Source organism: Musa acuminata, chromosome BXJ1-1, assembly GCF_036884655.1.
Source record: "Musa acuminata AAA Group cultivar baxijiao chromosome BXJ1-1, Cavendish_Baxijiao_AAA, whole genome shotgun sequence".
In the NCBI taxonomy this organism is placed as follows: domain Eukaryota; kingdom Viridiplantae; phylum Streptophyta; class Magnoliopsida; order Zingiberales; family Musaceae; genus Musa; species Musa acuminata.
The window spans coordinates 5063328-5079499 of NC_088327.1; the positions used below are offsets into that span (position 1 = coordinate 5063328).

At 38.8% G+C, this 16172-nt stretch overlaps 3 protein-coding genes across 3 annotated transcripts; 2 read left to right on the top strand and 1 right to left on the bottom strand.

Moving 5' to 3' along the window:
• Positions 1 to 69: 69 nt before the first annotated feature.
• On the bottom strand, positions 70 to 4778 carry LOC135621016 (DEAD-box ATP-dependent RNA helicase 24-like). Its single transcript, XM_065123418.1, has 5 exons — positions 3949 to 4778; positions 1901 to 3129; positions 1154 to 1196; positions 632 to 1004; positions 70 to 263 (listed from the first exon to the last, which is right to left on the bottom strand). Exons 1-5 carry the CDS (start codon positions 4562 to 4564, stop codon positions 212 to 214), a joined length of 2313 nt encoding a protein of 770 aa, XP_064979490.1. The 5' UTR covers positions 4565 to 4778; the 3' UTR covers positions 70 to 211.
• Positions 4779 to 4926: 148 nt separating this feature from the next.
• LOC135621168 (calvin cycle protein CP12-1, chloroplastic-like) lies at positions 4927 to 5579 on the top strand. Its single transcript, XM_065123427.1, has one exon. The coding sequence runs from the start codon at positions 4967 to 4969 to the stop codon at positions 5354 to 5356; it is 390 nt and encodes a 129-aa protein (XP_064979499.1). The 5' UTR covers positions 4927 to 4966; the 3' UTR covers positions 5357 to 5579.
• A 4128-nt stretch (positions 5580 to 9707) lies between these two features.
• On the top strand, positions 9708 to 15861 carry LOC103987176 (probable U6 snRNA-associated Sm-like protein LSm4). Its single transcript, XM_009405410.3, has 8 exons — positions 9708 to 9854; positions 9939 to 9980; positions 10081 to 10179; positions 10294 to 10371; positions 13925 to 13967; positions 14578 to 14736; positions 14893 to 14948; positions 15496 to 15861. Exons 1-7 carry the CDS (start codon positions 9852 to 9854, stop codon positions 14913 to 14915), a joined length of 447 nt encoding a protein of 148 aa, XP_009403685.1. The 5' UTR covers positions 9708 to 9851; the 3' UTR covers positions 14916 to 14948; positions 15496 to 15861.
• The last annotated feature ends 311 nt before the right edge of the window (positions 15862 to 16172 follow it).

Consider the following 16172-nt stretch of genomic DNA (forward strand, 5'->3'; position numbering starts at 1 on the left):
GATAATGTTTCAACTGATGTAGTATTGGGTCTGCACATTACCAGCATATGCAGAAAGAAATGTAGTATCTGGCTGAAAAATTAATCTTGATAATTGCAGAAGCAAGTACATTTAAACGCATTAGGTATCAATTAATCATGCCATCGCATGACTAGATTAACAATTTACAGCACGATGTTTACCGATACATTGGAAAATTTTAAACAAAAGCTCAATGATCCCACCCCGAAGGCCGCTTTCTTTCTCTGGGCCTATCTCGAGAACTGCAATCAAGAAAAACAACCGATCAAAAAGAATCGACATATAATACACAGTAGCAAAAAAGTTATTTTGTGAAGTGCATAATCAGAACCCTTAACCATGGTATAAATCTTAAAAGGCCGACATTTCAAATTTCATTTACCAACTTTCAGCCACTCTAAATTCTACTGGGTGAAATTTCCTAGAAGGTTTTTAATTGTGAAGCAGGAAGTGGAGGAAAAATATCACGAAACTGGAAATATCAACTCCTCGAATCATCATAGTGCACCAAAAGTAAAACAATTAAAGTCAAGATTATCATGATTTTGCAGTTTGGTAGATGTGTAAATGCATCCTTAAAAATAAATTAAATCAATTTCTGGAGGCTAACCTTTCAGAGCCTTTCTGATTCCCATTCACGATTCTGCTTCCTTCATCGCCAAAGGCAGGAACGGCTACTGACTGTGCTTTAAATGCCTCTCCACCAATTGAACCGCCAGAAACAAAGCCCCGTAAAGCTGGTTTTGTGCTAGAGGATATAGGAACCTTAGAATTAGAAGAGGCAGCAACAAAATTGCTTTTGAATTGTGCCATCATTCCGGTTTTCAATGAATTGACAGCAGCTGACCGACTCTGAACAGAATGAGATGGTGCTGCATTTGCTGACTCAGGATTGTAACCAATGCCAAGTCCATAATCAACACCACGCACACCTCGCCCACTTCCGCTGCCACCTTTTCCTCTGCCTGCCCCTCTCTTTCCACCTGAGAAAAGGTTTCTTCAAATTACTGAAAGTTATGCCAAAAAAATGTTTAATATAATAGAAATCATGTAAAAGTAACAAGCATGGAAACAATAAAAATATGGACTTTCTACTCCTTGGAATCACATGCAGTAATCTATATACACATACCAGATCCTTTTCTTGCATCACGTTTGGCCCTGAACCTCCCATCCTGAATTCAATTGAAACCTCAATGAACATATTTTGCAAAAAAAAAAAAAAAGATCTAACTTGACATAACACCTTCCAAGCATATACTTGTTCTCGAGAACAAAAGGTTACATGTCTTCAAAAGAAAAATGAATCAAAGGATACAGCTAGGTTAATATTTCTAAAAAGAATCAGATAGGAAAATCAAACAGCAACACCTTCAAGAAACAAGATGGATGGAAGAAAATTCACATCTGTTTAGGTTCAGAATTTGAGTTTTTAGCTGATTAGTTGATGCATTATAAAACAAATGACATGCAGAATAAATACTCAACAGTGTTCTAAGTGCACACCCACCGACTCCAAACTGTATTTTGTTTCAGCATGCAATTATATTTTATAGAATTAATGTTGGCTTGGGTTTAGCTGGCGAACAAAAAAAGCCGGCATCAGGTTTCATTGTTTAAATAAAAAATCTACTTGAATTTAGTTTGTGATGACCTGGTCGAGTTAGTTTTGAACAAAAGCACAACTTCAGGTTTGATTGTTTGGACTAGGACAGGGTGCATCCAGAGTTACGATGAGTTAGGACAGTCCTTCGACCTGACCCAGCATGCCAAGATGCAGAATTTTACAGAACATGTGCAAATTTGAGGATCCAGTACATGCTCCTATGTTAACTAATCGAAGTCCATAAACGATAAATCAAAAATTTTAAAGGCATACCTTCATAGCAAGATCCATCAACTCTGTAGGGACATCTTGACCAGCAGCAATCAAGCTGTTGACTAATTCACCTGCAAAACGTGCTTCCTTTTGTGTGATAAGTGTGTATGCGGTCCCATCTTTATCCCCAGCACGGCCTGTTCTACCAATCCGATGGACATGCATATCCATATCTCTAGCAATATCAAAGTTAACAACCGATTTAATTGACTTTATGTCAAGTCCACGGGCAGCCACGTCAGTTGCAACAAGGACATGATAAATGCCTGATTTGAACTTTTGTAAAATGTCCATGCGGGAGGCCTGGTCCTTATCCCCATGAAGCGCTGCAACTTTAAATCCTTTCTGAATCAACTGACCTTCAATCTCATCCACTGTAGTCTTCTTCGAGGCAAATACAAGAACATCCCCATCATCAACCATTCCAGGTAGCCTCTCAAGAAGCCAAGGCATCTTCTCAGCATCAGAAGGAATTACATTAACAACTTGAGTAATGTCCTCGTTGGCCATTCCCACCTCACCAACTGTAACCCTTGAAGGATCGGAGAGAATTTCTCTTGCTAAACGTTCAACTTTGTACGGCATAGTCGCTGAGAAAAGTAAAGTCTGTCGATCTGGTCTAATTTGACCAACAATAGATCGTATCTGTGGCTCAAAGCCAAGATCAAACATCCGATCAGCTTCATCTAGTACAAGATAAGTTGCCCTAACCATTGTAACAGCCTTCATCTTCAGCAAGTCTATCAGTCTCCCCGGGGTGGCAACAACTATTTCACAACCTGCCTTAAGTTCTTTGAACTGATCAAGTTTGGACACTCCACCATACACAGCAGCAACACATATTCCGTAAGGTTTGGCAAACTTCTTAGTTTCTAGAAATATTTGATGTGCTAACTCCCTTGTAGGAGCACATATTACGCCTATAGGACCCTCGCCTTTGTCAAGTTCAGGCTGATCCAGAATATGGACAATCATAGGAAGAACAAAAGCAGCAGTTTTACCAGAACCTGTTTTTGCAATGCCAATAATGTCTATACCAGAAAGTACAATGGGCAGAGCCTGACATTGTATTGTTGTTGGCTTCTCATAGCCCTGCTTTGTTATCGCACCCATTAATGCAGTAGGAAACCCACAATCTTCGAAGAGTTTGATTGGCTTCGGCACATCAAAACCTGAGACACGTATAGCTAAACTTTTCTGATATTCGGTGACATCTTGATCACTCATTCCTATAAAAAAAAAGATATTAAATACATGATTTAGAGTATCTTTACTATACACTAGCTCTTACATAGCGCCTTGAAAGACAATACTAAGTTAACAATTACAGAGCTGATAAGACCTTCTTAGCTTTGGAAACTGCTGCAGACAAGTCTTTGAAACAAGACCAATACACGATGATTTAACTAAAAGCTACAAAAATGCTAAAGTGTTTAAGACTTTAAATCTACACCTTATGAGGATTAATGATGGAATAATCATATTACAGCAGACAATCATAAAATTTATAACCATATGAAGTGACGCTGCTCAAGAGAGGTGGATTTAACTGACAACTAACCTCATGTGAAAGAAATACTTAGTGAAACAAGGAAGAGTCATGTACTTTAAATAGAAAAAAAGAAAACATTTTAATATTATTTAAAAGAATGAGCGGCAGAGACCAAACTACTAGTATTACTTCTCATCATAATGTTATTTTCAACATATCTCAGCATCTCAGACAGTTTGATAAAAGCTGAGGATCTTAAGTACATTCTCCAGAACATCAAAATCGAGTTTCATATTGTTTCAGTATCAAAAGTCTATCCTTAGCAGACAGTTTGGTTAGTATATCTCATTCCATGAATCATGTTAAGTTTCAAACACCCATAAAGCCTCATGTTTCAACCTAAATCTTATAGTATAGTAAAAACTCTAATAACAAGCAGCCATAGGCATCCATTAGCACAACAGAAAATAACATTACAATTCACCCCGAAAAGTGATACGACCATAATTGACCTTAACTCGGTCATCAAGAACAGCAGAAAAGCTACAAACTTTACCTGATATTGACGGTTTCTCCTCGTAAAAGTCCTTGTTAAAAGGCTCATAGTCTATATTGCTATGGTCCAGTGCCGGAATCGGCTCAATCTTCCTCTTATCCACGACAATGGGATTGTCATCCGAGTCATACTCAATCATCCCTGCATCCACCGCCTTCGCTGCCGCATACACCTCCTCGTCCGACTCATACCCAGCGTGAAGAACCTCCGATGCCAGAGTCAATCCTGCGTCCTTCTTCGACCGCAAGAAGCTCTCGACGGGATCATCATCGTCCTCCTCGTTGTACTTATCGCCCTTATCCTTGGGCTTCGCGGAGCCCGGCGGAGGCGCGCGGATCTCCTCCTGAATGCCCTCCATGAATGCGTCGAGGGGGTCGATCTCGCCGTCTCCGTCGCCGGCGCCATCGCCATCGCCTCCGTTAGGGGGCGACTGGTCGGGGGCGTCAGACTGGTCGTACTCAATGTTGTCGAGGTCAGCGTCCTCGTGGTTGTCGTGGCCACCGACACGGGACGAAGGGGGGACGTAGAGACGCTGCGGTGCCGACGCGCGCTCGAAGTTGTAGGTGGCGGGGCGGTTGATGCCGAACCCCTCGAAGCCAAACTTCCTCTTCGACATGTCTGTCGCGAGATCGTGGAGAGATAGAATCGAATGACTGGGGCTTGAGTCGAACTCCGGTAAATGGAGGGCGAGGTGGAGAAGCCCTAATTAGAGTTGGCGTTTGGGATCGAGAAGAAAGCTAACGAAAGCGAGAGTGGAGAGGCCACCGACCAATTAGACCGGTTAAGGATTGGGTTAATTGGTCTAGTCGAACCGTAAACTCCTTGAGACTGGCTAATGCATCAATATGAAGCGATGATAAATTAAGAGATCATATTACATATCTAATTTTTGGCATACGTGGTACAATCCCATTGGCTGTTAGAGGATAAGGATTGTGTGTCCTCCCTGGCTTCTCAGACCAATTAAGAAATCTCCCTTATCACCATCACTGTTAGTGTAGTCACGGAGAGATTAGCCATGGCGACGGCACCCGCCGGTGTGAGCACCTCCGCCCGAGGCGTCGTCTCCTCGAAGGCGGAGCTCCCAAAACCACAGCTGTCTAAAGGGATGCTCCGCCTTCCATGGGCCAGCCGCCGCCGAGCGTCCTCCCGCCGGCTGGTGCTGGTGGCAAGCTCGCCGTCCACGCCGCCGAACATATCGGAGAAGGTGGTGGAGAGCATCAAGAAAGCGGAGGAGACGTGCGCGGAGGACGCGGCGAGCGGGGAGTGCGCCGCGGCGTGGGACGAGGTTGAGGAGCTGAGCGCGGCGGCCAGCCACGCCAGGGACAAGCTCAAGACCAGTGATCCCCTGGAGGAGTACTGCAAGGACAACCCTGAGACCGACGAGTGCCGCACCTACGAGGACTAGAAGCTGAACAGATGAAGTAGCAACCAACATAGCGAAGAAAGATGAGGTGATTGTTTCTTTGTTGACCTCAGAATCTAAGTCAAGGTTTGATGGTTTGCGTGTGCAGTAGGCTGGTGTTGCATGATGGCTTGTTTAAGGACCCTCAGGTGTTTGATGAAGTGTCAAAATAAGCAGTGTCTAATAGAACTCATTTCTTGTTCTTCAGTTCATAAGCCTTTCTTTATCTTGTGTTATAGTTTTATCCACTTAGGTTTCATCTGCTAATTGAGGGATCTACTTGGAGTTCAGTAGATTTAGATCTCTGTAGAGAAAAAGAACTGAGCTTCGCCAAGTATTCCACTGCTTCAGGAATTGTTATTGTGCTTGCTAAACTAGATAAAATGGGCAATGAAATTACCTTCAGGCTCCTGTAATAGCTTCATTGTTCAAGAATTGGGGGAAAGAAGGCCTTAATAGTTAATACCAAAAGAACAATAAGAAAATCAATAATAAAAATATGAACACAGAAAATAACAAAGGCAAGATTATGTGACCCGGCACTCATTGCTTATGTTCACGAATAAGAATCAAATTCTTCGCCAAGAATAAAGTATAAGTTTCTTTTTAGTTAAACCCAGATTTAACATGAAAGCTCTTTGTTTGTTCTCTCACATGTGAGATCCTAAAAATGTTTCTTTTGCTACCAAATGGTAGTAACAGTAGGAGTATACATTATGACCCTTCTATGCTGAGTATAATATTTCAGTGAAAGATCTACATATTAATTGATCTCTGTAAAGCTTACTTAATTGTGAAATGTCAGACTAAAAGAGAAAAACAACTTGAAGAACTCACTTGGCCTTGTCATCATTCTCCTTCATAAGCAAATGGAGGGTGAACTGACCATGTACTGATTACATATTACCCAGCAAATTGATTGCAGTATTTTCTTAAGATAGCAACTATATTTTGTGGATTTAGAAGCTAAGGTCTTTGGTGTTATCCACAGTCTCCATACGTGTATGATGTAATTTGCTTTATGAAATATTAACTAAGAGTCTCATTGAGCTTCTCTAGTAGGTAGGCACTTAATTGATTCTTGTTTGAGTTTGGCTTTCAATAACAGGAGCAACATTACAACAAAGACAAACATTGTATACTGAACTACAGCATGAAGGAGCTCACAAACCTAGTTGTATCCATGAAACATAAAGAGCAAAACCTGAACTGGGGAACCCAATGGTTGAAGAAAAATGCTTGCCAGTAGGTTTGACATTAATCATCTAGAACTAGAAATTGTCAGCATTAACCATGATCAGATGCATAGGTCAGGGGAGACGCCTTGGCTTGAGGCATGGTTCAAAAGTTTTGTGTTGTAACAATTGCAGTCTTACTGATCACCACTGAGTACAACGACTGCAGCTTCTCTGTCGATTCAGTGAACTGAGCTCTCGTTCATTAACTGCGATGTTAGCAGATTGACTTGCATCTCATTCTGGTTGTTTTGGTTCTTGAAATATTAGTCTTTTCTCCTCTTTTATCTGTCTTTTTCTGGATCTTGTTTTGATATCAGTTGTCTGTTTGTTGAGATGAGATAGATTCATGTTTCAGATTGATATGAACTCCTTTCTGGCAAAAGAAAAAGAAAAGCCTTCAACATTTGGAGAATGTGAAGTAATTTCGATTAATGAGGATGGAAAATAAGATATTTTCTTCTTCTTGATTGATTCTTACTGGCTAAGGAATTGCAAGTTTTGGACTCTAATCTTAATAGAGGATGAAGGGGAGGTTTAAGATTCCTTCACCAGATGTCAACTGATTCCCAAAGAGTGATAGAAGTAGGAAAACTCTACTTGTATGATGTAGGACATAGGGAAGATTCCTGTGATGTTTCGGTCAGATGAAACTTCTTTTGTCCATTTGAGGGCTACAGTTCATTAGAATGGTTAGAGATAGTGGCATCCTTTCCCTCTTTAATCTGTTGAAATTTGTGGCATGATAAAGAAAATTCTTTTTACCACTGCAGAGGAAATTGACCAACATGCTATGTTGCTTTATTGCCTAAAAACTCTTATATGTAAGAACAAGTTCAACAGGAAGAGTGACAGAGACCAAGAGAGTATCGTATTCTCGGCTTGGCACAATTTTTACACTTTTGAGTACTCTTAAATATTCTTGTCAGTGATATGAGTAGAACATAATAGCTATGTTCATAATCATATTTTTGTTTAATTATACCTACATAAAGAGAAAGTGTTTGATTGCTACTCTCAAGTGTCAGAATAGCATAGCCCTCTGCCTTTGCCTATACCAACTCCTAATGCAGACACCAGGTAATTGGTAAGTGTACTGAAGCTGCTTGTTATGATAACTACAGCTTATCTAATTGCTACTAGAGGTTATTTATTCCATCAGTAAGTTTAGGAGTTTCCAACTGCATGAGATTGAATGCTTTCTTAATGTTGATTGCTCTTAAATTATGTGTTATTCGGTCTTTTTCATGATTCAAATAAAGAAACTAAAATTTTAATTTGTTCTTGCACTTCATTGCTTTCCCTCCATTGAATGAAGGTCATGTGCAGTATCAGAAGGTTGGTGGATCAAAGTGGATGATTTAATTGTGGTGAAAGCTCAAGAAGCTCAAGAAAAAAAAGAAAACCATAAAAAAAAGATTAATGTAATTAAAAAATAACACCTATGAATTATGATAAACCTTGAAAGAAATATTTTTTCTTTTTGTGGTGGTGAAAGAAACATTGCAAAGTTGATGATAAAATATTATTTACAATATTATTTAATTAATATGATGAGGCATTTGTATTAGTCACACACCTTGGTAACATTATAACTTTTATTACTTCAGCAGCTCATAGATGATGATTATTATATCAACTTGATGTAAAATTAATATTTTCTGAATGAAGAACTAGACGAAAATATTTATGTGAAAGTCATGAAAGTATACTACATAAGTTGAAAAAAACACTTAAATGGATTGAAGAAATGATCATAAGGTGAATCTACTTTGTACCAAAAACAAAAACATGCTCAAGTATAATCATCATTGCTCTTTATATTGATGATTTTGTATTTGATATGAGTATAAAAATTGAGATTACAAATTAATATTCAGAGATATTTTCAAATAATGCTGCCTTGATTTACTCATATAGATGACCTTGAAGAAAAGTTGATGCCTGGAAAATTTGCGAAGCTGATGATGATACTAAATAATAACTTACTAAAAAAATATATTTTCCCAATTTTTTTAGTGATATTCTTTTAGTGATGCTATCCCATTAGGATCTTTTATATTCTTACGACGATATAGATGTATGTTACAAGTTTTTATTTTTAATCTTTTTCAAACGGATTACGGGGCTGCTTTAGGCTATATACATGGGATTTGATCGCACATTCTTATCAAGGTCAATATGTTTATGAGTTAAACTAAATTATAATAATTATTATCAAGGTCCGCCATACTGTACCGTACTGGAGTTTCGACCCGGGCTCGGTACGGTACGGTACCGGCGTACCGAGCAGTACACCTTGGTGTACCGATATTGTAGCAGTGCTACAATGTAGTACTGTAGCACTGTAGCGGTACAGGGCGGTCCGCGTACCGAGTACCTGGCGGACCGGTACGCTTCGGTACGGCAGACACTGATTATTATAATATCATATTATCCTCTCTTTTTTTCATTTAGAGCCTAACACGTGATGATCATGTGTTCGAAAATGAGAAAGAGCCAATCGACAAATATGTCATGTTAGTAAAATCAAAATAAATAATATTTTTTGTTCGTTGAAAAGATCGATTATAAAAGACAAAGACAAACAGCTACCCCTTACTCACCTTAAAAAATAATAATTAAAAAAATAATAATTTTAGTATCGAAATGATCATATCAAAACCCTCCTTGACATTGAGGGAAGCATCTCAAGTTCCACAATCAATAGCCCTTAGTGCTTTGGGCAGCATCAATTCTCCTGATGTAGGTCGGATCAAGACCAAATCAGACTGTTCATTTGTCTCTCTTTGGTTTTGGATCGGGCTCAATTGTAATTCATTAGAAATTCTATTCACATAAGTATATATCTTATTCATTTTCTGACTCATTCAATATAAATAAATTATGATAATATAAGCATCCTAATTAATATATATTAATTATATTTATAAAATAATAAAAATGGGAAAAAAAATATATTGATGATAATATTATTATTATTTTTGGGTTGGCGCGAGAATATAAATTATCCACCGACACTAATCAAAATAGACCAACCCGGACCCATGCGGGCCGGTGAGCGACGGTCCGGCTTGAATCGTCGTTATAACTAGGGTTTTGCGCCTAATTATTTCATCGTCTCATTCTGGGTTCCGTGGCCACGGACCACGTCGATCGCATCCATCTCCGCTCGACGGTCGCCGGAATCGCGGCCGCGTCTCATCCTTTTGGTCGCTTGTTCTTCCGATCTTTTGTTGATCTGATCGTCGTGTCTCGCAAGGATGGTAATTTATCTCTAGTTTTCTTTTCTCTTTGGTGAATTCTTCTGCGACAGATGTTGATGTTGACTTCTTGCCACTACGCTTCAGCTTCCGCTATCACTTCTCAAGACAGCACAAGGGCATCCTATGGTAAGAGGATCGGGTGTCTTTAGCTTCTCTCGTTTTCGTCTTAGGTTTTTTGCTACTTTGTCGGTAGTGCTCGTGTTTGATGTGGCGTTTTGATGGGCAGCTGGTGGAGTTGAAGAACGGGGAGACTTACAATGGTCACTTGGTGAACTGCGACACCTGGATGAATATACACCTCCGTGAGGTTATTTGTACCTCAAAGGTAAAAGCTTTTTTCTTTCTTATTTTCGTCTATTTTGTTCTTTGTTTTCAGTTTTGGAATTTTGATGGTGTGGCTCATATTCATGTTTCTTATAGGATGTCATTCTGGTTGTAGGATGGTGATCGCTTTTGGAGGATGCCTGAGTGTTATATTCGTGGGAATACCATTAAGTATCTTCGAGTTCCAGACGAGGTATGCATCATAATCTTGTGATAAAAATGTGGATCTGTCATTCTGTCTTTCCATTAGGTTGACTGCTTTGCCTTGTCTTTTTTCTTTGGCTACAAGCTATCAGATGTGGTAGATATAGTCCGGATGGAAGTATTCAGATTGAACGTTTTATGCCTGCTGATTGAAGAAACTTTTCTGCATAGTTTATATTAGACTGAATAACAAAGATCAGCTGGAAACTTGCTATAGTTGGCCATGTAATTGGTGCCAGGTCCTCTTTTTTTTTTTTTTTTTTCTTTATGAATCTGGAAATGAACACTTGCTAAATATGTTTTGGTTCACAACAAATATCTTGTGAGCCTGGGTTGAAACCCATGATCTTTATAACTACTTATGTTTCTGATATAGTTGTATAGATTATTTGGCCTCCTATTAAGGTAGAATTTCAATTAGTTATAGTACTGATAGACAATTAGTGCCTTAGATGGCAATTGCAAAGCTAGATGGCAATATAGGTTGAGAGATTCAGTAGTAGGTGGAGGCATAGTTGCAATAACTAGAGTAATCATCAATTCATCAGAGCCTTAGGTCACAAAGAGGGGAGAATATGTGGAAGAGGCAGAGGGGGGATGACAAAGGAGGGCAGCAAAGAGAGGAGAGAAGAGGGAGGGCAGTGGTGGTGATAGTTGTTGGCTTTTGAGAGAGGAAAGATGAGAGAGGAGAGTTGATTAGGGAGGGAAGAGGGTGGCAGCAACGAGTGTTGGCCTCAGAGAGAGGAGAGAAGAGAAGGGAGAGTAAAGGAGAGTGAGGATGACAGTGGTGGGGTTGCTGGTGAATAGGGAGGGAAGAGGGTGGGAGCCTGATGAGAGGCATACATAACTTCTTTAACTTATTCATAATGATATCACATATCAAGGAATGTCGTTTCAAGTATCAGACCCATATTGGTCGTTGGTCGGATCGATCGGCACCTGTGTACTAACCCCTATACACCAATGTAATGGTGACTCGAAGAGGAAGAAGGAGAATAGGAAGGGGTGATGGAGGAAGAGGATGAGGAAGGAGGATGAAGGAGAAGGAAGGCAGGGGTAGAAAGAAGAGGAGGCAGTGGAGGGAGAGGGGTAGGAGGAAGAGGAGGGAAGTATGCTCGTTGGCGGTGCACAGTTTGAGGTGGACAACTGAAGGAGGTGAGCACTAGCCTTAAGGAGTATTAATTATTTTTTTTAATGGGTCGGAGTGAACTGCCCCTGTGAAGAGAAAGAGGAGAGGAGTAAGTGTACCTGTTGGTGGTGCATGCTGAGCAACAAATGACTGAAGGAAGAAAGCCTGAAAAAGGCTCATGAATCGAGCCCTAAAGAACATTAATTATTATTTTTTAATAGATCGAAGTGGACTGCTCAAAGCTGGGGTGGTTTGTGTATGAGTTCATAATTGGACCGATATGTATCACCCATTTTGTAGTGGTCCAGGTGAAACAGCGGTTCATGATATGTATGATATTCTCTCTCATGGTTGTAAAATATTCTTTTATAACTTTTATTAAATATTTAAAAAATTTCCAATGTATATTTAATAATATTTAAAGATGAAGCTTAAAATATTTATGGTATAAACTTGAAGCTGAAATTTTTTTAAAAAGGAAAATAAAAATGTTCAATCAAATAGGGATGATGAGTATACCTCTATGCTTGCTAGGTTTTGTGAAGTTCATGGTTTTATCTGTGAAGTTACTGCCTCTTACGCACCTTAATGGAATGGAGCTCTGGAATGGGTAAAAAGAAGACAATGATATGGTTAATGTTCAATTTGTTAGTTTCAAACCTTTTAGTGTATGGGGGTTTGTGTGACTTTCTGCATGTTAAATCTGAGTTCCTTATGAGTAAAGTGACAAGACCTCTTATGAGCTTTGAAAAAATAGAACAACAAGTTTAAAGGTACTTTAGAGTTTAGGGATATCTTGCTAGGCTAGCTATATGTATGTACCAAAATGAGGGAATTAGCTACAAAAGTTATAGTTAGTGAATTTATAGGAAATTCCTAAAGTAGTTAAGCTTGCAGGTTTCTAGTAGTTGAGATAAAAGTAAATCGTATAGATCCGGATAACATTTTAGGGGTTCAAGATGCATCATTTAAAATATCTTTCCTCTTTTGAGTCGGCCCTAAATCTTCATGAAATGTATGTTCTTCTAGTCAGCCCTTTGAGAATACCCTATTATTCTCAAAGGGGGAAGCAGACTGGCTCAAGAGTCTACCTGCAAAAATTCTATTGCATGCATTGCTATAGCTAAGCAGCTTTTGCTATGGCCAAGGGAAAACCCTACAATAGAAAGCCCATCAGATCGATCCACGTGAGGCATGAAAGAATTTAGTTATTGGATCAAGGCTCTATTTTTATTAATCATGTGTGATCTAATAATAACCTAACTGATTATTCAACTATGGGAATCTTTGGAGAAATAATAAAAAATCAAGGGGAATGAGGTTGGCCACATCGCATGTCATCTTGACAATCTAACCTTGTGATTGGGTACCCAAAGAAAAGGTTCATTCGGTAAGAACAAATTGTTGAGCACTTAAATAATTTCTATAATCATTCATATGATGTGCAGTGCTATCCTGCAATTTGAGAGGAAGAGCTTCACTCTGTCCATAGCCTTCAAAGAGGGTTTGAATGTCCTTGAAGAACTCATCTATATGAGTGTCAAAGTGGTGCTGCTTTCTATGGGAATTCACTATTCCTTAGAGCACTTATGATTTTGGGATGCAAACCTGTAAATGTGATTGAAGTTGACACTATGCATATTGTATTTGTCATTTCTATGAATAACACTGAGTACAAGTCACCATGAATATTCCTGATTGATTGTAGCGATATACTTGTGACATTAACATTATGCAATTGTAGTGGGCATCAGTCACTTCCACTATTCACAGTTTTTTAATCTATAACTTTGCTTAATATTCTTATTCTTGTCCCAACAAAATATATAATTTTTTGTTGAGATTTAAGTCTCAAAATTGGAAGAATATGTACCTTGTCCCTATTCAAAGGCTACATATGATGGAAGAACTGCTGCAAGATTAAGAGAACAAGTGAGAGATGTTGGGACCACCACATATTGATTTGCACAATATCCATGTGCCCACTTTGAACATTCTTAAAACATTCAAAACTGGAGATGTATAAATTATGTATTCTTTGATGAGAATCATACGAACAACCCTTCACTTATGGACACATTTCTTCTTCCACAGTTCTGTTTTTTGGGGCAAGCTATGATATTTCCACGGACGATATTTTTGACATGCTTCTAAACCCCTTTGCCTTTAAATTATTTTTATTTCACAAACATAGGTTTCCTTCTTTCGTGTCTTGTTAAATATATTGTTGAAAGCCACATATTTGTTGATGTTCTTTTCTTTTTTTCTTTTTGGTTTCTTATCTGTGCGAGGTTTTTTTACTACTATATGTAGTAGCTGATGTGTCTGCAATAAGCACTTTGTTAATTTGAATTATTATGAAAATATGTTTCATGACCGACAATTTGATTGATTGTAACTTTTGCTGTTCTAGGTGATTGATAAGGTACAAGAAGAAACCAGCAAGAGTCGCACTGGTAATTTTTGAGATTCTTTATGCTTTAGAATTATTTATAAACCTAAGCTACTGTGAGATTCTTGATGTCCATGTTAATTCATGAGTTCATATGATATAATGTGTAGCACATCTTTTTCATGGATGACTACTGTATACCAAAAATAAGGACAGTAGATGAAGAAAATGAAGTTGTTGCTCTTTTGGCTCCCAATCTTTTTCATATGATATAATGTGTGGCACGTCTTTTTCATTTACCACTCTGGTGGGCAGTTGTCACCATGGACCATGGTGTGTCACAAAGTGGGACATACATGTCATCCTGTTTTAAGGCTTTAGTGTGAATATGAAGGTGTGTGAAACATAGCATAGTAGATAATTTCATATTGGACAAAGGTCAAAAACAAAATATTAAGCAAGCCCAACCTCATGTGCTGTTTTTAGTCTGATAGTTAAGGATTGTATTGGTTCAGATCCTAGGCTAAGGAGCAAACCATATATTGGCGGTCTAATTTCAACTTGAACTGGATAGCTGGCAGTTCTATTTGAGAGTCCATGCAGTGTCGGAATGCAGTTTTTCTTCGTGTTCAACATCTGGTGCTATTTTCATTTCTTGGATGTTCTTGCTGCAGATAGGAAGCCACCTGGTGTTGGTCGCGGAAGGGGAAGAGGTAGAGACGATACCAGTGGGAGGCCTGCCAAAGGCATTGGACGTGGTCAAGATGATGGAAGCAGCAAAGGCGGTGGTCGTGGAAGGGGTGGAGCTGGTGGTAAAGGTGGTGGTGTCAGAGGTAATCATTCACTGATTTCGTCCATGCATTTAATAGTTATCTGGATGATGAAACCCAATCGGCCCTTTTTGTGCCCTTTTAATAGTTATATGGATGACGAACCCAATCTGCCCTTTTCATGCTCATGATCTTTTATGATGGACTTCAAATTCACAGGTGGAGGGCGTGGGCGTGGCTGATACAAGTCAGCTAAAGAGACTGCTACTGCAAAGGCAAGTGTCACACTTAAAAGGCTCTTATTGTTTTGTTGCACAGTTTACTTGAATCTGAAGACGAATTTAATGTATTATGGTTGCGGGCTTTGTGAATCTTTTGCTGCATGATTACTTTGAGGTATGTGGTGGAAGGGCTTTAGATAATCGCACATAAAACTTTGAATTTTTATTTTTTTCTGGTGGATGGCTATACTTTATATTGCGAGATAATTTTGGTGTTCTTTTCCGAACAAAAGTTGTGGCTTTGCAGTTATAGAACTTGTGACAATCAATGCATATCTTCTGTCTTATTTTACTGAATTCACCATAAAGGCTAACTAGTTCATTCAGTCTACTACCGAGAAGTCTATATAATTACATCATTTGCAAACAGCTCGAATGCATATTTCACAGATCTAATTCACCATATATATCAAAAATGCTATTTTGTGTTTGCATAATTGTTCTTATTGGACATTAAGCAGGAAGATACTAGATGTAGGGTTTCAGTATTGAGCTCTTCTCTGCCTTATTCAACTTTTGCTTTTTCTTCTTTTTGTGTCAGAGAAAGGATACTTTTATTTGTGGACGAGTTTGATGGGTACAAACAGCTCCTTCAGCACCAGAGCCCAAAATGTCATCTAACACAGTAGAACATGTTGAGACTTATCACTCCTGAGATCTTCTTTTCCTAAAACATCATAGATATAGCTCCTCTCTATTTTTGAGGGAATTAATCCTTTGCTTTGAACATATGAATGAGTTGAATGGAGTCCGATGCATCGATGACTCCTGCAAAGTCCGATCTATTTTGTTGTGAGAGATGTGATCTGTTGTTGCAAGACGAGAAAAGAACGATCAGGGAAGTTCATTTTGGATAATGTATTCCTAATGGATCATTTTGATTCATCCACCACTCATTGATAATCAAGATGATATCAACAAATTGTTTGGGGGATAGATGTTGCAGCCCAAACCAAATGGTTTGGGCGATATGAACTTGTCGAGGTCAAACCTCATCCTATTAGCTAATGCTTTGGCTGTTATCAGCTGATTAAACCAAAAACTGGATTTCTTGGAGGTGAAAATAAGATGAGTTTACCCCAGCATAGGGGCAACTTACTCTGTGTGAAAAAGGGCTAATCCCATATTTCCATCTATCCTTAAGACTCTATTAGCTGACCATATCCATAGACTATATTTAAATTTTTTTTAAAAAATTATATTTAGGATCTATATAGT